Source organism: Lissotriton vulgaris, chromosome 7, assembly GCF_964263255.1.
Source record: "Lissotriton vulgaris chromosome 7, aLisVul1.2, whole genome shotgun sequence".
NCBI lineage: Eukaryota > Metazoa > Chordata > Amphibia > Caudata > Salamandridae > Lissotriton > Lissotriton vulgaris.
In genome coordinates, this window is record NC_141695.1 from 795,176,744 (window position 1) to 795,199,939 (window position 23,196).

At 47.9% G+C, this 23,196-nt stretch overlaps 1 protein-coding gene across 1 annotated transcript in view; it reads right to left on the reverse strand.

The window, feature by feature from the left end:
• The window catches only part of CCDC40 (coiled-coil domain 40 molecular ruler complex subunit), a 762,745-nt gene that overhangs the window by 266,381 nt on the left and 473,168 nt on the right, over window positions 1–23,196 (reverse strand). Inside the window, exon 16 of the mRNA XM_086931053.1 lies at window positions 3,894–4,063. Within this exon, the coding sequence (XP_086787179.1) occupies window positions 3,894–4,063 (170 nt within the window). The remainder of the gene's footprint in view (window positions 1–3,893; window positions 4,064–23,196) is intronic.

Below are 23,196 nucleotides of genomic sequence, written 5' to 3' on the forward strand. Positions count from 1 at the left end.
AGACTTTCGCAACGGTGTGGCCTTCATCAACAGGGAGGCATCTGTCGATAACGTGAGCTACCTCAACTGGATGTATGTTGATGGATGAACCTCTTCATCTTGGGATATTCGTTGCTGTGGAGATTGCCTTTGTGCAAAAGAGGTCTTTGCTATCGGTACAGACGTCAACAATTACTTCTTGCTTTTAAACACTGGTGGAGAAGATACCAATAGCAAAACGTGTTTTTGAAACTCAGGGAGATTTACTCTCCCCAAAGTTAGGCTTAGTGGTGGATTTCTCTGTTGAAGCACCAGCATAAACTGAAGTCCACAACTTCATGGCAACCGCAGAGTACATTTTAGTGGGGTTTGCATGAGATTCTGCTGAGAAGCCTGTAACCACATCCTTGAAACTGTCTAGCTCTACCTTGCATTTTGTAGCCCTTGATGATAAAGGGTGCAGAGTGGTGGTCTTCACTGAAACTCACTCACCCTGGGGGCCTATTCTCAAGGATCAAAATAGATTAGCCTCTCTGTCATTGAGGATCTTGTGCTAAATGACCCATTATTGAAGCAGTATTTCGCAACATGTCCTTACTTGTAGAGACATTGAAAACATTTATTATGGGGATTTTCTAAGAAAACCTCTCTCACTCCACACACTATACATTGCCCTGAGAGACATGTGTTATCCAAAGTCACAGGGCTCAGCTTCCCAGTACAAACGGACCATCTGCAGCTGGGGATTGATAGACCTGACAGCCTTAGGGTGGTCTTCCCCAAACATTGTGTCTGTTTGCCTCACCTTTTTGCTGATTTGTTTTTGTTGGCCTTATGACTCTGAGCACTTTACCATTGCTAACCAGTGCTAAAGCGCAAGTGCTTCTCCCCTAAAATATGGTTTCAGTGACCTATCCAGAATTGGCATATTTAATTTACCTATAAGTCCCTAGGAGAGTACACTACACATGCCATGGGTCTGTAAATTAAATGCTACTAATGGACCTGCAACACTGATTGTGCCACCCACATAATTAGCACTTTAAACATGTCTCAGGCCTGTCACTGCAGAGCCTGTGTGTGCGGTTTTACTGCCATGTTGACTTGGCATTTAAAACCCTTTGATAAGCCTTAAACTCCCCTTTTTACATATAAGTCACCCCTAAGGTAGGCCCTACGTAGGTTACAGGGCAGGATACTGTGTAATTAAAAAGAAGGACATGTACTTTTAAGTTTTACATGTCCTGGGAGTGAAACATTCCCAAATGCATGTTTCACTACTGTGAGGCCTACCCTGCTCATTGGTTAATATTGGGAATTCCTTATTACACTTATGAGCTGCAATTCCTGATTGAGTAGGAGTGCTCTGTCATGCTTCATATCATTTGAATGGTAGTGATAAATCCTTTTTACTGGTAAAGATGAGTTTATTGCTACCTTTTTAAACATACCACTTTTAGAAAGATTCCATTTTTCTGCTCTTGAGCATGTGTGCCTGCAGACTGTCTCCAATACATGTCTGGGGTGTGTGATAGCTGGACTTTGTGTATTCCCTCTAGATAGCCATACACAAAGGGAACTTAGGTGTGACTGATGGGCCATCCACATCCTGATGGGTCATCCAGGGTACCTGAATAGGCAGTATCTTGTCCCCACACAAAGAACTGCTAACCCCCTGTAGTAAGTCTGGAGATGAGCTGGGAGGGAGGACCTCCGTTCACTTCAAAGCCCCTCTTTGCAGTCACCCCCACTTCAAAGGCACAATTGTATATAAGAACTGGGTCTCTGACCCTAACACTTCAGTACACTACTGAACAGAAAGAAGGACCGCTCTGCTCCAGAAGGACTGCCACCCTGTGGACTTCTGATCTGGAAGAACTGCTTTTCTGATGTGCCACCATCTTGCCTGTAATCCTCTGCCCTGCTGAGTAAGGACTGGACCTACATCTTTGAACCCAGAGTGACTCCAAGGTCATATTGGCTTGCCCCCTGTTCTAAAGTCCCGGGACGTCAAAGACTTATTCTACCACTTGCAACAGCAGATTGACTTTGCTTGCTGCAAGTCTAGCCCTGCCTAGTGGTGCCAATCCAGTCCTTGGCCCTTCCAAGTGGCTTTAAAGTACGCAACAGCCACAATGTATGTATTGATGTTGTTGTGCCACTTGGAACCAGTGTATCTCCCTCAATGATGACTGTGAGAGTTGAGGACATTGCTTCGCAGTCAGCACAGCGCATCATCTACTTTTATGATGCATCCACAACTTTGCGCAGCTCAGAACCAACACATCACCTTCAGCTGGAAGCTCGACAACGGAGCATCATCCCTTTTGCTGCTCGCATCTCGGATCCCTAGGTGATGCAATAGGGTACTTTGGGGCGGGACAAGGTTGGTCCCTGTAATCCGACCCACGCTCCATCATGGACAGCCTAACCATTTGGATTTACCCCGGTCAAGCGAGATCCGATGTCCCCAGTTGCCGCTTTAAGCAATATATTTTCATTTATTCTTTAAAAATTCATAACTTCAGTTATACTTATTGGATTTTTGTAGTTTTGGTCTTATTTTGCTCATAAAAATAGAAACAATTCTTTATAAACTGGTGTGAAGTCTTTTTGTGGTGTCTTCACTATGTTACTGTTTATGGCACAAACACTTTACACACTGCCTCTCAATTTAAGCCTGCCTGCTCTGTGCCAGGCTACCAGAGGGTGAGCAGAGGTTAATTTAAGTGTGATTATCGGACTTACCCTGACTTGGATTGTGGTTCCTGCTTAAACAGGGTGCATACCTCTGCCAACCAGAAACCCAGTGTCCGATAGGGATATGGCAAAAAATTCCCTGGGAAAGATCATCCAAAAAAGTTACATTTCTGAAGAAAATGAAAGGAGCTCATAGGATTCATTGTTTCCTGTCGACATGCTGTAGAAATTCTGACAGTTGGTACATCTGAGAAGAGCTGGACTGCTGAAACCCTCCAACTTACTGGTTGGAGTTCAGATCACCTACTGCGGTAGTTTGGCTACAAGTAGTCTATGTATTATTTCAATCTTATTAGCTGCATTGGGTTACTGGTATGTTAACACTGACTACAGAACCAGAGATGTCGCAGTGGCTTAGGGATGTGGGGGAATGGTCCCTGGCGGAGGAAACCTTCATGCAAACCTTGCGTAGAGATGTAAAGCTACAGGACGACCTGCTTGCGTGGAGAATGATGCGAGTGGTGGGAGAGGCAGCCGAGGATTCAGATGGCACAAGTGCGGAGTTGTTCACCCCTGGGGATACAGGGTCTGAGGATGAGGGTGACGGGGAGGGAGAGGGAGGGCAGTGAGTTGGGGGAGTGCCTGGCCGTACACGCACGTGTAGGATACAATTGGGAGGAATTGTGTTTTGGTATCTGAAGGTTTCATTCCTAATCTAAGTAACGATTGCTGTACTATCTGCCAATAGGAGTGCCATAATGAGGTGAACAAACTGTATACACATGTCTTAGTCATGAATGCCGAAGTTTTGGGGGGGGTGGGTTCCATTGGGGAGTTGGGCGGTAACCTGTATAAAAGAAAAATAAAAGCAGATCAGAATATCCTGCCGCGCAGTTACATTGCTAGGTTCATGGCCTGGCTTACATACTACCACCTACCGCCGCCCGGCCTTCGGGTTGTGGGCTGATGGGCCGTGTGCACAGAAGTATGTTATTTGACGTAATGTCGTTGCTTTATTGAAACTGTCGGCGCAACTGTTATATGCTATCATTGTCTGCGACAAAAATAAAGTTTAAAAAAAAAAAAACATTGACTACAGAAGGTTCCCAGTTTAACATCATGAAAAAATGTAAACATGTGAATCTACAAAAGATCCAATACTGCACAATATAATTTTCAAATTGAAACTTTGCTTGCTCAAAATGCATTCTTACCCTGAGGGCTCGCATAAAATCGCTCTCCATCAGCAGGTTATTCTGTTCCAGCTGCTCCTTGGCACTAATGTTTTTGTTCAGCAGCATGTTGAGCTTCACAAGGTCATTGGACAGGTTCTTCATGTGATGTTCTATATCTTTTTGTTCAATCTTCTCCTGCTGGATCTCATCTGCAGGTAAGCAAATTCAGGAAATAAAAAAAAAGTGCAAAAATGATTATGAAAATAGTGAATGCAAGAACATCACATAAAGACTCATTGGGAGTAGAGAGACCTGAAATTTGTTTTACCTAGGATCAATGAATTTATAAGTGCCATTCCATGTAAATTTAGATCCACCTCAGCTCCTTCCCTGAAAGTTTTGGGGTGATCCGTCAAGTGCAGGCAAGTAAAAAGGGGTAGATGGTCCGAAAACACAATTTTCCCATGCAATTTCCACAGAGCTCTACATTCCAAATGGCTAATCTAAATTACACACAATTTGGCAGAAAGGTAGATCTTGATCCAGACAGAGAATGCATTTTTGGATTTGGTGTAAATTAGTTCAGTAGTTTTAAAGAAATTACAGTTCAAAATATTTGTATATCTGGTCAGTTGAGTCCAGCAATAACATAATTTCAAATAATAGAGCAATCTGATCGGCCAAGAGGGCCTCTTTCCCTATTGGCCATCTGGCTCGTACGGTAATAAAATATTATTTTAGGCAAAATAAAACTAGAAAATCACTGAAAAAACATAAGCTCAAGTAAAGTTATAGTTAGGTGGAAATGGCATGTAAAGTTTTAAACTAAAAAAAAAAAACTGAAATTCAACAGTTATCTAAAGTAACTATAACTCAAACTCTGATCATATACTGCTTATGACTTCACAACACTCATAACATATTCTGTGATGAATGATGGCAATGGAACTGACATTACTGCTGACACCATTGTGAATGTAAATTTGATTTTTTTTGCTATTTAAAAAGTCACGTTTAAACTGACATTTTCACCTAACTATAACATCACATTAACCTTAGTTTTTTCAGTGAAAAAAAATAATATATCCTACTGGCGATCGCCAGTAGGTAATTATAGTTAGGACCATGTTCCCATAGGAAAAGCATTTTTTGACTTGCTCATAACTTTGTAGTCGTTTGAACAATCTGCATGACATTTTCCAAAAAACTTGTCAAAATAGGTGTTCCATATGTCATGGAAAGTTTGGGGGTGATCCGAGTAGTGGGGACCGAGAAATAGGGGCACATAATAAAGGTGCGTTTGTAATGGTAATTTTCATTGGAACGTGTTGTCCGAACCACTAAATGGTACTAAACCAAATTTGGCAGAAATGTAGATGTTGTTAAGCAGACCCAGGGCCTAATAAGGCTTGAGAAGGGGAGCCATTTGGCCCCCTCCCCTTTAAAAAACATAAGGTCCTCGGGTCCTGATGGGCATAATTAGGCTTCGGGAGGGGTCCATGTGGCCCCCCTTCCCTTATAAACACTATAAGTCCCTGGCTTTAAGTATGGTAATAACATTTTACTTTACGGTAATAAAACCTAGAAATTCGCTGGAAAAAAACAAAGGTTAGGGTAACGTTATAGTTAGGTGTGATAAAAATATATATTTTGCTTTTTGAAAAAACCTAGAAATTCACAGAAAAAACTTAAGGTAAAAGTAACGAACAAGTTACTTACCTTCGGTAACGCTTTTTCTGGTAGCTACAATATCTGCCTGTGGATTCCTCACCTTGTGAATATCCCCCTGCGTCAGCAACATTCAGAAGTTCTTTTTGTAGCTTCGCGCCGAGGTGGACCGGGACGTCATAGAGGCACGGCATCGCTCGCGACCACGCCTATATCTAGGTATATATATATATATATATATATATATATATATATATATATATATATATATATATATATATATATATATATATATATATATATATATATATAGGTCTTCGAAAAAGAAGCATAAAAAGAGAACCCATGAATCCCGACATCGATCGAGGAAGGAGTCGGGTTCCAAGCCGAAGTCGCAGGTGAAGCTGGTCGAGAAGGTGGTATCTTCGGTTTCGGAGGAACAGGATGCCGAGGTTGGGGCGTCGCATGCGAATTCACCAAGTTCGCCGAAGCAGAAAGCTATTCCATCTCCGGACCCATCCCATCCTTCAGGTCGGGAGGATGAAGGTGAGGAGGAGGTGGTTGGAGAGGGAGAGGCTCCGTTGCCCGAAGGTCTGTCGACTCCGGCGCACCAGCCTGAAGAGGAGGTCGACGTCGCATCGACTCCGCGCCCTCGAGATCCACATGGGGGTTCGTATCCAGCCTTCCCAGGTCCAGGTCAGGATCCTTCGCATTTCCTGAATGAGATGTTCGGAATTTATTCAAGGGCTATGTATCCCTCTGGGGCTCCTGCTGGTCCCATGGGTCCGATGGCATATGGTCTGGGTGTTCCTCAATCCTATGCACCTGCGCCCTTTATGCCGGCTCCGACGCCGCATTGGCATTATCCGAATCCGGCGAGGCCTTCGACTCCAAAGCCTTCGACGCCGAGGTCGATGTCTCCGATTCCATCAACGCCAGTCCCATCAACTTTGAAGCCAAACCCTGAACGACGTCGTGGATCTCTTCCTCGTCCGACGTCGGGTTCGACGCCGGCTCCGGCTCCGTCGGAGTCGATTGCGGATCCGTCGGCTTCGAATGTGAAGCAAAGATCAAGGCGTGAGGCCCAGAGGTTGATGGAGGAGGAAAGATATCGAGAGGAAAATCTGGAGGAAGGCGAACTACAGGAGTCTGAGGACCCTTTTGAGGACCTGACTGTGGCTAGTGGTCTAGAACTGTCACCTGAATGGGACCTTGTTTCAGTTTCTGATGAGCCCTCAAGGGATGTGACGCCTTATCATGTAGTGATAAAGAAGGCTGCAGGTTTGTTGAACATTGCTCTACCTACTGCAGAATTTAAGTCTAATCTGCTCACGGAGGTCCTTCACTCTCCTTCTTCAGTGACTGAACCTTGACTGCCTTTTAATGATGCCTTAAAGGATCCAATTTTGGAGATTTGGAAAAAACCTGTATCAGCTACTGCTGTATCTAGGGCTGTAGCTAGGAGTATAGGGCAGCTCCTGAAGACCCGGAGCTTTTAACCTCTCATCCTCTACCAGAGAGTTTGGTGGTGCAGGCTGCCTGTTCCAAAAGGTCTAGGGGTGCATTTCCACAGGTCCCAGCGGAAAAGGAGTCGAGAAAGCAGGATAAGGCTGCTAAGAAGGTTTTCTCCTCTGCCAGTATGGCTTTGAAATCCACGAATGCTACCTGCTTGATGGGGCGTTATATCCACGCTCTTATGGACACTGAGAAACAGTTGGTGCCCAAGGTGCCTGAAGAGAATAGAAAATACTTCCAAGAGGTAATCTCTGATACACAAGCTGCAGCAAGGCAGGTTATTCAAAGTGGATTGGACACGGCAGACTCTGTGGCTAGGGTCATGGGTTCTTCCGGAGCGACAAGAAGAGCTGCATGGCTGAAGTCAAGTGAGTTTTCCACAGAGGTCCAGGCGGCATTAATGGATCTTCCTTTTGACGGGTCTGGATTGTTTGGAAAAAAAGCGGACACTGCTTTGGAACGCTTTAAAGACAGTAGGGCGACAGCGAAGTCGTTGGGCCTTCAGACCAGGGGCACTTTTGGTAGACGTTCAAGAGGATTTAGCAGATCTTCTTTTCGAACCTATAAGTCAACCCAGCAGCAGCCGCAGCAGCATCAAAACACGTTGTATAGATCTTATAGAGGCAAACAGAGGGCCCGGGTTCGGGGCCGTAACGCTTCCTCTTCTTCCTCCTCTTCCCATCCCAGCCCCCAGCCTCCGCAGCTAAGCAGCCTTAGATCCGCCATTCCGGATCATGTGGGCCCAGTAGGGGGCCGGCTTACCCATTTTCTTCAAGATTGGGAATTGATAACATCGGATCTTTGGGTTCTCAATCTTGTAGAGAATGGGTATGCTCTTCCCTTTCGGGAGTTTCCCCCAAATTATCCTCCTTGCCAGGGTTATTGTTCGGAGGACTACCTGCTTCTCCTGCAGGAAGAAGTCCTGACACTGTTTCGAAAAGGTATACAACGTTTACAACGAAGTTTTTACCACGCACTACCACTACAACGCAGGCATTGCCACGCATACCATTACAAGGCATTGCGCTGGGGGGCGCTCTAGGATAGGGAATAAGTATAATTTTATATCCAACACCTTCCCTAGTGTCCACGGGGACTGGAGTTGGAATATAAAATTATACTTACCACTATCCAGCACCTCTAAGCGCTATGCGTTGTAACGGTATGCGTTGTAAATACCGCGTTGTAATGGTATGCGTGGTAAAAGTATGCGTTGTAACGTCATACATCCTTTCGAAAAGGTGCGATAGAGGTGGTTCCGGAGCAGGAGAGGGGTCAGGGATGCTACTACCGGTATTTCCTGATCCCCAAAAAGGATGGCAGGCTTCGGCCAATTCTGGATCTCAGGACCTTGAACCTTTACCTGAAACAGGAGAAGTTCAAGATGCTCACCCTTGCTCAGGTTCTTCAAGCGCTGCTGGAAGAAGACTGGATGGTGTTGCTCGACTTGCAGGATGCGTATTTTCATATCCCAATCCTGAAGTCGCACAGAAAGTATCTCCATTTCACGGTTGGGTCGCAACACTATCAGTTTGCGGTCCTTCCTTTTGGTCTTACTACTGCGCCTCGAGTCTTCACCAAGGTGTTAGCTGTGGTGGCAGCACATCTCAGAAGGTCGGGGATACCTGTATTCCCGTATCTGGACGATTGGCTGATCAAAGCGGAATCTCCGGAGAAAGTGCTCCATCATCTGCAAGAGACAACTCAGTTGTTGCACAGGTTGGGTTTTTCGATAAATGTACCCAAGTGTCACCTGGTGCCCTCCCAGCGCAACCTGTTCATAGGTGCGGTACTGGACACTACTGTATGTCGTGCATTCCCTCCTCCTCAAAGGATTCGCCACATACAGGAAATGATTCCTTTATTCTTCAATGGAGCGGTTGTTCCAGTCCTGAAGGTCCTTCGCCTGCTCGGTCTGATGGCTTCTTGCATTCTGTTGGTCAACCATGCACGCTGGCACATGAGGGCACTCCAGTGGTGCCTCCGCAGGCAGTGGTATCAGCACAACCGGGATCTCAGGGAGTCAGTGAGGATCTCCAGAGAAACTGCAGCGGATCTATCTTGGTGGAGTGTGGAAGGCAATCTGTCGCAAGGAAAGCCTTTTCATCTACCTCCATCGGTGGCCACAGTGATAACGGATGCATCCACTCTAGGGTGGGGTGCTCATCTGGGAGACCTGGAGGTCAAGGGTCAAGGGTCTCCAGAGGAAAGGTTGCTTCACATCAACCTGCTGGAATTACGGGCGATACGTCTGGCACTCAAGGCCTTCCTCCCTTCCCTTCGCGGTCGGTCAGTTCAGGTCCTGACGGACAACACGACCGCGATGTGGTACATCAACAAGCAGGGAGGAGTGGGGTCGCAGTGTCTCTGCAGAGAGGCTCTGCGTCTTTGGTCCTGGGTTCAGGATCATCAGATTTGTCTGATGGCAAATCATCTGGCCGGAGTTCAGAACGTTCGTGCAGACAGTCTCAGTCGGCAGTTCTCTGCCGACCACGAGTGGAGGCTTCACCCAGAGGTTGTTCACGGCATCTTTCGGATGTGGGGGACGCCTCGGGTGGACCTGTTCGCCACTCGCGAGAATGCTCACTGCCTGTCATTCTGCAGTCTCCAGTATGCGATGCAAGGAGCTTTGGGGGACGCGTTTCAGTCGAGTTGGGACTCGAAGCGCCTTTACGCGTTTCCTCCCATACCCTTGATTCCTCAGGTTCTGAGGAAAATTCGCCAAGACCGGGCCCAAGTCATATTGATCGCCCCGGATTGGCCAAGAAGGGTGTGGTACTCAGACCTTCTCCACCTCTCCTCTCACCCGCCGCTCCGTCTCCCTCACAGGGCAGATCTCCTCTCCCAGATGGAGGGGCAGGTTCTACACCCCCACCTCCAGACCTTACACCTTCATGCCTGGAGATTGAACGGGGTAACCTGAGTTCTTTTTCTCTCCCGCCTGACGTGGTGGATGTCTTCTTGTCAGCCAGGCGTGACTCCACTAAGTCCATTTATTCTTATAGGTGGTCTAAATTAGTCACTTGGTGTGGCTGTACTGCGATTTTTAATTATTTTAACTCTTCTGCATTCTGCGCTCTGCGCTGTTCATTTTTCGGACGTCAGGCATCTAGTTTCCTGCGCGCTTTCGGAGGGGCATTAATTAGGTGAGACTCTTACCCTGCACTATAATAGTTTGTCACCCCGCATTTGGTGGGATTTAGGGCGCTTTAGGGCGTGTTTGGGTCCGTGACTCCACCGCATCACGCCGATTGAGGCCGCCATTTTGGGTGAGGCTGACCAGGTGAGTGCCGATTAGCGGGCGCCATCTTGGTTGGGGGGCTAGTGTTCACATCGGAGGACTCCCGCGTTTACGGCTATTTAATATGCATTCCTATCAAGCGCGCAGCGTTAGCGCACAGCGGGCACGCCGGAGGTGCGCCAGAGGTAAGCCTGTTTGCGCTCGTTCTCGCACCGGTCGCGCCCAGCGCCAGCCATGCTGCCCCTGATTCTTCATCTCCTGTTACATACTCCAGGACTGAGCTTATTCAGCTTCGCCCCCAGGCAAGCCAAGCGTTGAGCACCAACTCCGTTAAATCAGAAGTGCTGTCCTGCGGTCTGCTCAACGTCCGGTCACTTTGTAAACATCACGTTGAAATTGCACTCCTCATAGATTCCTATGGCTTGGATGTGCTCTTTCTTACTGAGACGTGGACCCGGGCAGACAGCGATGTAGAACTCGGATTGGCTTGTCCCCCAGGTTATAAAATTTTGCACTGCCCAGGGTTGGGGAATAGAGGTGGAGGAATAGGACTCATTTTTAGAGAGTCTCTGGCCTTCTCTCTATTTGAGGTCAAAGCGGTCCAAGGGTTTGAACTTACGGGCTTCTCGCTCAAAGGACACAAAGGGGTTTTGCAATCCGCATTGCTCTGTTACAGACCGCCGGGTTCCGCACTATCCAAGATACCAGATCTAGTTGATCTAATTTACGATCTTTCAAACTCGCATGCTAGATTACTTATCTTGGGGGACTTCAATCTGTGGCCTGATGGGCCTCTGGATGCAGCCTATAGAGAATTGTGCCAGGCCTGTAGCAACCTTCAGCTGCAACAGCTGGTACTTTCTCAGACCCATACCAAGGGTCATGCCTTAGACCTGGTTTTCTCAGAAGCCTCTCTGTTGGTAATCAGGGAAATAGCCTTTCAATGCTGGACAGACCATGCACTGGTTCGCTTCTCCCTATACCTTCCTGCAGAATGTTTCAGAAGGGATGGGTCGAACTCCATCAAAGCAAACAGGAAGTGGTCCAAACTTCTGCTTAACCCTGACCATCCTTCTCTGCTTCCCGGTGGTTTTAACTTGAAGGAGAGTGTTGAGGCGAGCTATTCTAGCCTGTGCCAGCAAATTACCAACTCGCTGGACACGCTGGCTCCTCTAAGAAAATCTAAAGCTAAGCGTAGACCGGCCATGCCATGGTACTCGACCAATCTACTCCAATTGAAACACCGGTGTAAGCAGGCAGAAAGGGTCTGGAGGAAGTCCTACTCTGAGACTGCTAAATCTTTATAAAAATCAGCACTGCTGGAATATAAAGCCCAGATTAAATGCGCCAAAGCGAAATATTTTGAGGTCACTCTGACGCAAGCAACTAATAAAGCACAGATTTTGTTTAAAATAGTAAATGACCTCTCTAGGCCTGCTTGCATGGCGAATAACATCTCAGCCTCACTATCCCTTTGCGACTCCTTAGCAAAGGCATTTGAGGATAAAATTGCCAATATCCTGAGTGCCCTCACTATCCCAGGCCTGCACGGCCTTCAGCCTCTGGATGTTCCTGTATCCTCCCCTACTTTAGTTGAGCTGGAAGAACAGACAGCTCACCGACGGCTGGAGAGTTTTACTCTTCCCCCATTCGATGAGTTCTGTTTCTTAGCAAATGGGGTGTCCTCCGGCTCTCCTCTGGATCCACTTCCCCACAAATACTGGAAATACTTTCAGGAAGAACTCTTCCAACCTTTATATTCCATATGTCATCAGACCCCACCTGCCTGTCTAACTACCGGCCAATTTCATTACTCCCTTTTCCAGTCAAGGTCATGGAAAAACTTGTGACCCTGTCTCTATCCAGCTTTTTGGAAAGTAACATCTGTCTGGATGTGGCCCAGTTCGGCTTCCGGCCAGCCCATGGTACGGAGTCGGCGCTGGTGGTCGTGTTGGACACCCTTCGATCTCGGGTCGACAATGGTCGAGCGGCCTTTTTAGTGCTGCTCGACATGTCGGCCGCGTTCGACACTGTCAGCCACTCCATTCTTATCAACAGGCTGGAGGAGGCCGGGGTAGCAGGTCTGGCACGGGACTGGATGATTTCCTATCTCCAGAACAGGTATCAGGTGGTGGCACTTCCACCTTTTTGTTCAGGTATTAGGAGAGTGGAACAGGGTGTCCCTCAGGGGTCTGCAATCAGCCCCATCCAGTTCAATCTGTACTTGTGTCCCCTGATAAAATTGATCAAATCCTTCGGCATCTCAGTGATTAATTATGCCGACGACACCCAGCTCATCTTCTCCCTTGAAGGAGAAGATGCGGTGTCTACAGAAACTTTCCATCGCTGTATGACTGCCACTGCCGATTGATTGAGAAACAACTCCCTCCAATTTAATAGCTGTAAGACCGAGGTATTTCACTGCTCCTTGGACCGCGTCCCGCGCCCTCTGCCGACTGATCTATGGCCTTCTTCCTCCTTGGGCAATGTGGTGGCGGCGGATTCTGCCCGCAACCTCAGAGTCATGGTCAACTCTAACCTCCAGTTGGACGGTTTTGTTAATAAAACCATTTCCACATGCATGCTGTTACTCCGTACCTTGCGGAAAATCCTCCCCCTGCTTCTGCTCCAGGCTAGACCAGAGGTGGTGCGTGGCATTATCCTTAGCAGGATAGATTATTGTAATGCACTGCTTCTGGGGGCACCTGGCACCTTGATCAACAAGCTGCAGCGCATTCAAAATATGGCTGCGAAGCTGGCTCTTTCTAGGCCGTGTGCTGCTTCCTCCTCCCTTGCAGTTAAAGGCCTACATTCGCTGCCAGTTCAACAGCCAATCCGTTTTAAATCATCCTGCCTGGTCTTTAAGGCTCTACATGACCAAGGTCCAGTCATGCTACAGAACCTCTTTTCTTGGTACCACGCAGCGAGACCTCTACGCTCCTCTTCATTACACCTAGTGGTGGTTCCGCGGATCCACAGGCTACGGATGGGGGGCCGGTCCTTTGGTCACGCAGCTGCCAAGCTTTGGAATTCCCTCCCCCTGTCCTTGAGGAGCTTGGAGGACTTTCCCTCTTTCAAGAAATGCCTGAAAACTCATCTCTTCCCTAGAACAGCTTAAACATCGTGTCTGCGTTGATGGTTCAGTAGAGTCTAAAAGCGCCAGGATACCCTTTGGGTGGCAGATTTGCGCTATACAAGTGCACAATACATACATACATACATACAAACAGGTTTGCACTGGAAGGGACCTCACGGGTGGTGAGAGAAACGGCCGAGGCGGAGGTGAGACTACTGGTGCGCTTGCTGGAGGGGCAGTAACTGTTCGGGTGGCGGCTGCAGCAGGCAGGTGGCCCTGCTGTGCAAGAAGATAATAAAAGGTGCGGGCGTTTTGGACTCCCTGGGCCTCATGTATGCTGCTGCCTGACCCCAAGATGGCAGACCTGGGACACTCGCCCACGTTGTGATGAGGCCGTATAGCTCCGGGCCACGCCTTCCGCGCAGACCGTGCACAGAGGAGTAACGGAGCTCTGCCGGAGTGCCTGGGTCGGTTTGCAGGCACCCGAGGACTGTAAACTGAGGTGAGGTGGTTGGTCCTGGTGCCTGGTGCTGCGAGGGACTGGCTGAGCAGTGGAGCTGTGACGCGAACGGGGTGAGGTGAGCGCTGCAGACTAGGAGTGCAGAGAGACTAGAGTGGCTTCCAGAGGAGAAGGTATAACTAGAGGCACATAGAGGAGGTGCAATCACATAGAGGCGGGGCCGGCGATAAGCCCGGGCCGCCCGGGGGTGCTTGACTGCCCAGCACTGGGAGGACTACAGGAGGGACACGGCGTCAGGGGGCATTGGTGGACACTGTACAGCCCTTGCCGCACCAGAACCTCACTGCAAGGCTACACGAAAGGAGTACAGTGAGAATTGACGAGACAGACTACTTTGGAGGGCGGTGCGGCTGACTACAAGACTGGCGCATACTCTGGATCACCGAGCCGTGAGCTTACTTGCTGAGAGGTACATGGGGCACAATCCCCTCTGACAAAGTTCGTATACAGGGTTGCTTGAGCAGGGGACCTGTGTGGAGCGAACTGCGTCAACTGAGAGAAGGCTGCTGGGCCAGTGGGTCTTTGGTGTTCACTGTGTGGCTCTGTCTTGACAGGAGAAAAGGTACTGAGCTACCTAGCTGGGGAGGAGAGGATTCATAGACTCCCCTGGTACTGCTAACTATTGTTGCTTACGGATACCAAGATGGGCAGTTTATCCAGAAGAAAGGGGTTTGAGGTTTTGCGGATGGAAGAGATAGAGCAGCATACCGATGAAGATGATGCTGCCACTGGGGGACGAGAAACCGGACAGTCTGGGGACCCTTCATTGGGAGAAATCATGCAGGCCATCATAGCCTCGCGGGAGGCACTAGAGAAGAGGATGGATGCCATAGGCTCGGATCTCACCCTACTGGAGGACGATCACCGAAAACTCAAGGAGAGGGTGGCAACCAACGAAACCACCATGAAAGACATTCCGGATATGGTTACTGCCTTGCGAAAGTCACTGAATGAAGTGGTGCATAGGATTAAAGTGCTGGAGGTGAGGGCGGAAGACAGTGAGGGGCGCTCAAGGCACAACAACCTCCGCATAGTAGGAGTTCCGGAGCGTGAGGATGGGGCAGACGCGGTCCAGTTCTTGGAGACATGGCTGAAAACGGAGATGGTCTGTACTCCTTTTATGCGCTGGAATGTGCGCACAGGGTCCCAGCTCGCCCGCCTAAACCTGGGGCTCCGCCCCGTCTAATGGTGGTGAGACTGCTACATTAACGAGACCGCGACTTTATACTGCAGGGAGCCCGGGAGCAACAGAATTTGCAGATTGGGAACAGCAGGGTGATGATCTTTCCAGACTATACTAGGGAGGTACAGCGCCAAAGAACCTCCTTCCTAGCTGTTAAACGAAAGTTGTGCCAGCTCCATCTCCCCTATGCTAAACTATTCCCGGCCCGGTTGAGGGTAACTACTGAAGCGGAATCACACTTCTTTCTCACGCCGCAAGCTGCTTGGGCCTGGTTGGAAACCCGATGTAGCACTGGTGCACGCACACTGCAGGCAACTTCACCCTGAGGACGGCTGTCCACCACATCGTCAGTACAGAGGCCCGTCTCTCCCACGGATCGGCGCCAGGAACGAGATAGAGCAGTTCTAGCAGTGACGACCATTAGCCAGGGCGCAGTTAGTCCGGCTAGCAGCAACTCGGAACACGGGAAAAGTGGAGCGGCGAGCCCGAGTTTGAGTAGTGCCCAAGGGCTCTCCGATACTGAACTTCCGGCCGTTACTCCGCAGACAGCAGATGGGATGTTTGGGTGATGGGCCTGCAGAGGGTATGCGGAGAAGATGGTAAGACGACTGCTCTGACCGTTGAGCCTAGAGACTCATTTGATACATGATGGCAGGCCGAGAGGAGTCTCTACAAGAACCATGGGGGCCCAGATGGATGTATTAGTTCTAATAGGGGGGGGGGCAGGAGGGGTTCTGGGGGCTGGATCTTTGTATGAACACTTTGGTTTGGATGGGGGCTTGTTCTTGTGTACCTATCCTGGGGTTTGGGAGTTGGGTAAAGTTTGAAGTTGGAGAGGGTTGGGGGAGGGTCAGGCATGTCGCTAGGGGTTTTTTTCGGGGGCAGAATCCAGAATTGGAGCCATGGGTACCTCCATAGGAATCAAAGTTATATCTTGGAATGTAAGGGGGATGCATACCATGGATCGGCGACACAAAATACACGCCTACCTAGTGCGGAGAGGGGTGCAAATTGCGCTGTTGCAAGAAACACACTTGACAAAGTCAGAAGGGGCGGCGCTGCAGCGTCGTTGGAGAGGGCAGGTATTTCATACCACATGTTCGGCTTATGCAAGAAGAACTTTAATTTGGGTGCAAGCAGGAGTACCATTCCACAGTGTTAGGCAGATAGTTGATACAGAGGGCCGATTCAGGGTAGTAGCAGGGCGACTTGATGGTCGGGACATTACATTAGGAAGCATATATGCCCCTAATGTCGAGCAACCTGCCTTTTTTGCACAGCTATCGCAGAAACTGCCGAGGGAGTTGACGGCCCCTATACTTCTGGGGGGAGATTTCAATTGCATTACTGACAGACCTGGACCCCTCTCATACCCCGCTTCCTGACGCACTCACTCACAGGATCGCGGAAGCCAGACGGGACTGGCAACAGTACTGGGGACTGACAGACACTTGGCGGGCTCATCACCCTGGGGAACGGGACTAATCTTATTTCTCAGCTATGCATGAGCTGCATATCCGGTTAGACGCTACACTTTTCTACCCTGATGTGCATATGACGGTCATGTGGAGTTAGTATCTAACTAGGACGACCACTGATCACAACCCGCTACTGGTGTCCTTGAATTGGGTTCGCCTTAGAACGGCGATCCCCAGTTGGCGTCTACGAACGGAAACATTGGAGGACCAGGTCTTCCGAACCACTATAGGTAATGCTATTGAGGAATACTTTCAACACAACACTAACACATCCTCTAACCTACATAATGAGTGGGATGCATTCAAAGTAGTGATACGGGGTCAATGTATTGGGGAGAATGTGGGAGTTCGGAAAACCTTATTAAGTGAGGTACAACAGGCGGAAAGGCGACTCAGTGAGAAAGAAAGGGAAAGACCAGGCTGGGAGGATAAAAAAGAGGAACTGTTGAGCACAACAGAAGAGATGGCGACACAAGTGGAGAGGCTGAGGTGTTTTGATTCCAGGGCATATGCGGCATGGGCGCACACAAAAAGGGAATAGTCTGGAGCACTCTTGGCTTGGTTGGCAAATCCGGCGCACAGAGGGACACAGATCCTAGAACTACACAGTGGGGGGGGGGGGCAGTATGCTATTAATTCGCAATTTCTGGAATACTTCACTACTCTCTACCACAGCCGGTTAGAACCCAAGGCTCTGGAGGAGAGGGATTTTTAGGACATAGACCTGCCGCAGATTGAGGCGGAAGAGGCTGAGAGCTTGGGTCGGCCAGTAGAACTGGGTGAGGTTAGGGGAGCCATAAAACGTATGGCTAAGAACAAAACACCGGGCACTGACGGGCTACCGGCTGAGTTTTATGCCGCGTATGTGGACCTGCTGGCCCCTCAACTGGTAACTCTATATAATCAATCAAAGCAAGATTGCTATCTTCATAGCTCAACGAGAGAAGCAGTAATTATACCCCTCCTTAAGCCAGGCAAACCAGTGTGGGATTTTACAGCCTATCGCCCTCTTGGGATGCTTAATCATGACTATAGGATTCTGAGCAGTAATTTGGCCAGCCAACTGAAGATACATATGACAACCCTTGTGCATGGAGACCAGGCTGGTTTTATTCCTTCCCGGAATACAGCCATGAACATATGGAGGCTGTGCCAGTTATTACAGGGGGCGGTGGATGAGAGAGTAGAGGCATGTGTACTATCAATTGACATTGAAAAGGCCTTCGATAGTTTGGAGTGGCCATATCTGTTCAGGGTCCTGAGGGTGTTTAGACTGGGCGAGGGATTTGTGGCCTGGACGAAGATTCTGAAGCCTGCAGTGTGGGTAGGGGGACGAGGCAGGGCTGGCCACTGTCTCCTCTCCTGTTCGCCCTGGCAGTCGAGCCCTTTGCGGTTCATGCACAGTCGGGGAGGCACTCAAGGGGTTTGGATGGGATGGGTCAAGTGCATAACATTGCTTTGCTACTGTTCCTCGCCAATGCTGCTGAGGAGCTACGGGGTGCCCGAGACTTGCTGGCGAAACTGGGTCAGATGGCTCAAAGTCAACTGGAATAAGACGTGCCTTTTTCCGGTAAGGGGGGCAGAGCTGAACTACCTGAGGGGCTAGATGTGCACAGGGAAAGCAATTGCCTACCTTATTTGGGAGTCCGGATTTACCATGAGCCAGCTGATTTATTTGAGGGTAACATAGGGCGAGCATAGCAAACTACCAGGAGTAATTTTGATTTCTGGGGTACTCTGCCTTTATCGGTAGCGGGGGGAGTGGCGTTGCTAAAAATGATAACCCTGCCTCGTCTACTTTACTATTTTGGTGCGCTACCACTTTGGGTACCTGGGAAATATTTTGCCCAAATGAACTCTATGGTTACGAGTTTCCTGTGGATCTCAGGGAGGCCCAGAGTGGCACGGAATACTATGATGAGCCCTAGACAGGAGGGTGCGTTCGCAGCACCGGATTTCGAGGCATACTACCACACGGCCCAATTTCAATGGTTCGCGCAGTGGATGGCGGGGAAGATGAGGGTGGAGACGGGTCAGAGGGATATGGATCGGGGACTTCGCCAACTGACTCGGACTCTACTCCAGCTGCCGATGCGCGAAAGAGAGGTGCCTAGGGATCTGTGGGTAGTGCAACAGTGTTGGATTAGAGCCATTAGAAGAGGTAAGATGGGTCCTGCGCACACGCCTGAGATTCCAATATGGCTCTGCGAGGTGTTACCGCACAGAGGAGATTGGCAGAGGTTACGGGACTGGGAGGAACTGAGGATCTCCACTATTGGGAATCTCTATGAATGTGGTGCCTTCATACCATTTCAAGACCTCACGGACAGATATGAGCTGCCAGCCCAGGACTTTCTTTTACATGCGGCATTAACGGCTGCGGTGCGGAAACACTGGAAGAAAGGAATGGAGGAGCCACAGACCTTTCTCCCTTGTCAGTATGTGGTCAACTCGGCGGGGAAGATTAAGGCGTTACCTGCCTCTATAGGAGAATCACGCAGGGCTCTAGGACTCCCTTAGAGGGACAGCGCAATAAGTGGGAGGCAGATCTGGGGACGCCCATAGAGGAAAAGACGTGGGTGACGTTGATGGAGCGGGCATGGAAATGTTCCCGGAATGCGAGATTCCAGCTAATACAATTTTACGTGTTCCATCGGGCGTACCTCACTCCTCTCAAAATCAATGAGTTTTTCGGATCCCGCACAGCCTGCCCGCGATGCAAAACGGAAAATGCTGCATTTGTGCACATGCTCTGGGACTGTCCACTGTTACACGGGTTCTGGGGGGAGGTCCTGACCAGACTAAAGGAGGTGACAGACAGGGAGCTGCAGCTGACACCAGGTATTTGCCTGCTACACTGGTTTCCCCACACTGCCCGTAATAAGATTACCAGTAAATTCCTAGACTTAGGATTAGTCCTAGCTAAAAGGGAGATCACTAATCATTGGAAAGCAGTAACTGCCCCTAAAAATACTGCGCGATGGTTGCGGGAGCTTATAAAGTGGGCTGATTGTGAGGGAATTTTCCGACTACAGATGGCCCAGAGAACTGACAATGATAGATTACTGGAATTGGCGAGGACATGGGTGGCAATGGTGGACCTGCTTAAGAGCCCGGCCGATGATGATGATTGATCCTCTGCGGGCGGAGGATACATCCTCCAGCACTGGGGTGCTGCATCTGGTGCATGAGTGGGATGGATAATGGGTGGGGCGGTTGCTGTGGGAACATCCCCCTGGATGGGACCCTGATTTCTGACGTAAGGATTTCAATAGGATGATAGGAATGTATGCTGGGCGACAAAGGTGACATAAGGGAGAGCGACATGCCTGAGGGGAGGGGGGAGGAAGGGACAGAGGGGGGGACCGGGGACGGGGGCAGGGGAGTTGTTGTTGTTTTTCAGTGACCTTGCAGGAGGAGGGGCAGAGTTCAAGTATCCAGAACCTTAGGACAGAGTGATCCTGCTCTCAGGGATAGAGTCAAATGTTGGAATAGACACGGCTAATGTATTTAGTAGACAACAATGCTGACACAGCCGGGATGAAGATATGGTCGACCTAGTCTGAAGTGTACATAGAACAGGCTATCTCCTTAAAATGATACAATGATGTATAATCGAGAGCAATATACCCGAGAAATGAAGAATGTCCTATGTATGATAAATGAAATGCTGAATAAAGTTTGTTTACAAAAAAACCTATTACTCTGCCCCTCACACATCCTCCACATTACATTTTTTTAAAGGAAAACATTTTTAAAACAATCTGTTTAAGAAATATTCAAAGTGATCAGGGCAAGACTCTGCATAACAGAACTGGCTCTATCAGCGGCCCCCTGAACGGCTGGGGCCCTGGGCCAGAGCCTACTTTGCCAAACCCTCAAAACGACTCTGTAGAAAACGTTTCTGAAAATATTCAGTTTTGTTTCTTTTGTCCTGAAGGAGTCCTGGGCAAATGAAGAGATGATCACAGGAGGTGTAGAAGAACAAGATACAGGAATTAGTGCAGAAATCTCTCCAGAAGAGATTGCAAAGATTAACATAGTTTGTTCTGAAAAACCAAACCGTGTTTGTATTTGTTGTTGATGCACTCACTACAAAAGCCAAACTCACAACGTAGTTGTGTACTTAAAAACTGAACAGGAGAATAGAAATAAGTAGCAAGAGTTTGTGGTATATTTATTTGTAGAAAAATGGTTTGATTGGAGCACACAGCAAATTATATGTAAGTTATGTTATTGTAAGTTAGAGTATAATGAAAGGCTAGCTGGAGTTATACATAACAAGTTAGAATTAGCTTCAGCTCCACAAGAACCTTGAGATTTAAATGTTTATGAATCAATTCTTATACAATGCATACATCCTTTCCTAGCTATTGTACGTATGGAACCTAAAACTGGGAGATTACCTCCAACAGTGCTTCTGAAAGGGCTTAAAGGTAGAGTTGTCTACTTGCTATTAGACTTCAGAAAGGAATATCGAAATTATGGGGATACAATACAATACAATCAATTTGTAGAGTGCTTAGCTACCTAAAAAAAGTGTTCCGGTGCCAGCAAAAAGAAAATCCACTAAGTTCAAAAGCAGAAACCAGCTTAGTAGAAGGTTATTGTAGAGTCAAAAAGAAGCATGTTAAGCTTTTTCCTGAAAACTATTTCAGATGGACAACTTCTTAAAGCCAGGGATACAGAGAGATTTGGATGAGACACTTATTTTTCTAGTAAATGGTGTCCCTACTAAGAGCAAAATAATATGGCAAGAGTTAGTGGGTACTGGTAAAGTGAAAAAAGCAACATTATACCTAGGAGGATATCATATCTATTATATAAATGCTGATGTTATTCAAAATATAACACATGCGGAGGAAGAAACATTACCATCAAGTGGCCAGATTAAAAAGGTGAATCAATTGAGATCAGAAGAAATTTATGAACACTATAGAATTCATTCTCTGCATTCTAAAGTAGTCGTCTGTGATGTTACTGATCTCTTTCAAATGAAACAAGCAAAAGGAGCTCCCATAAGTGTCTGGGAAAAGCGTTTAGAGGCTCACTGTTTTCCCCTCCTTTTTCCACTGGAGCAGGTGGTCGCTATGATGACCACTCTATACAGATACGAGCAGCTGAATACCGGTCAACATGATTATATTCAGAGGATCCATGAATTCAGCAGTGCATTTCATACATTTTTCATCTTCTGTTTGAGAATGACTTGTCTTAACTTTCATAGGCTGCAAACCACATGCTAAGGACAGGAGTTAATCTTCAAAATCTTTCTGCAAAGGTTTTTGTAGACGAGGTTGATGAAAACCTAACTAATGAGTAGTGGTATTGGCATCAAGGTGAACTCAAATGTATGTTGACAAACCTAGGTGCACCTACTTGGTTTTGGACACTCAGTTGTGCTGAGTACATGTGGGATGAACTGCTTGAGTTTTTGAGAGAAGTGAACTCAAATATTAAGGACATAAATGTTAAGATAGCAGAAGAACTTTGCTCCTTGGATCCTGCTAATGTTTGTAGATATTTTAACCGCAGGTTCAAAGCCATGCTGTGTTTCATCTGCAACAAAATAAATCCTCCTCTTGGTGAAGTAATTGATTTCTTTTGGCAAAAAGAGTACCAAGTAAGAGGTGCTCCTCATATTCACATGTTGTTATGGATAAAAGATGCACTGAAATTTGGAACAAACAGTGATGAATCTGTCTTGTCTTTTATAGAACAGAATGTGACATGCGCCATCCCAAAAGAGAGTTGAGATGAGGAATTGAGACAACAAGTTCTACGCTTTCAAACTCATAGATGTGGGAAATATTGTTGTTGAAAATATAGATGCAAAGGAACATTTTGCACAAGATGTCGATTTCGATTCCTACGACCTGATATTTCTCAAGGAAGAGTGAACAGCTTTTTGTCTGCAGTCACATACACACTGACATGAACGTCACCTAAAAACACCCACAATTCGAGAACAGAGGCTTCCAAATATGTTAATGACTACAACGCTGTCCTTGTGAAGATATGGGAATGCAAATACGGATCTACAATTTGTTGCAGACAACTCCATCGCTGTTGCTCAGTAGTTACTTCATATATTATAAAATCAGAAAAGACATGGATGAAGGAGATGTGGGCGGGAGATTTCTGCAGAGAAGTCTCTAACCCAGAAATTGTACCGTTTCAGCTTGAAAATGTTTTCCCATAGGGAGATGGGTACGTATGATTGCTGTGACCAGTTGAGTTCGGCCAAGTTGTTCTTAAAGTCCAGGGGAATTGTTTGGGGAAGTCTAGGGCTGACAAGTACATGAAACAGAGTCTTGAAGTCTTTCCTGGAAATTCCGCACCTAGCAGAGTTTGACCCAGAAAGCATAGACATAATGAAAAATATGTTGGAAACATATTATCCAAGAAGGAGTCCACATCTGGGAAATATGTGCCTTTATGAAGGGCTTCATTGTACAGATTCAGAAGTAAAGTAACAGAAAACTTAGAAGAAGCCTTAACAGGAACAAACGGAGCCTTACCTGAGTGTCCCTGTGTGGGGAGAGAGCACGGAGAGTCACGCAGCCCGGACAACAGACCCAGAACCCCGCCACCAGTCGCGCCGCCGCCTTGGGACTACGTTTCCCATCAGGCTCAGCGGCGGCGCGTTCCCCGACGCAGT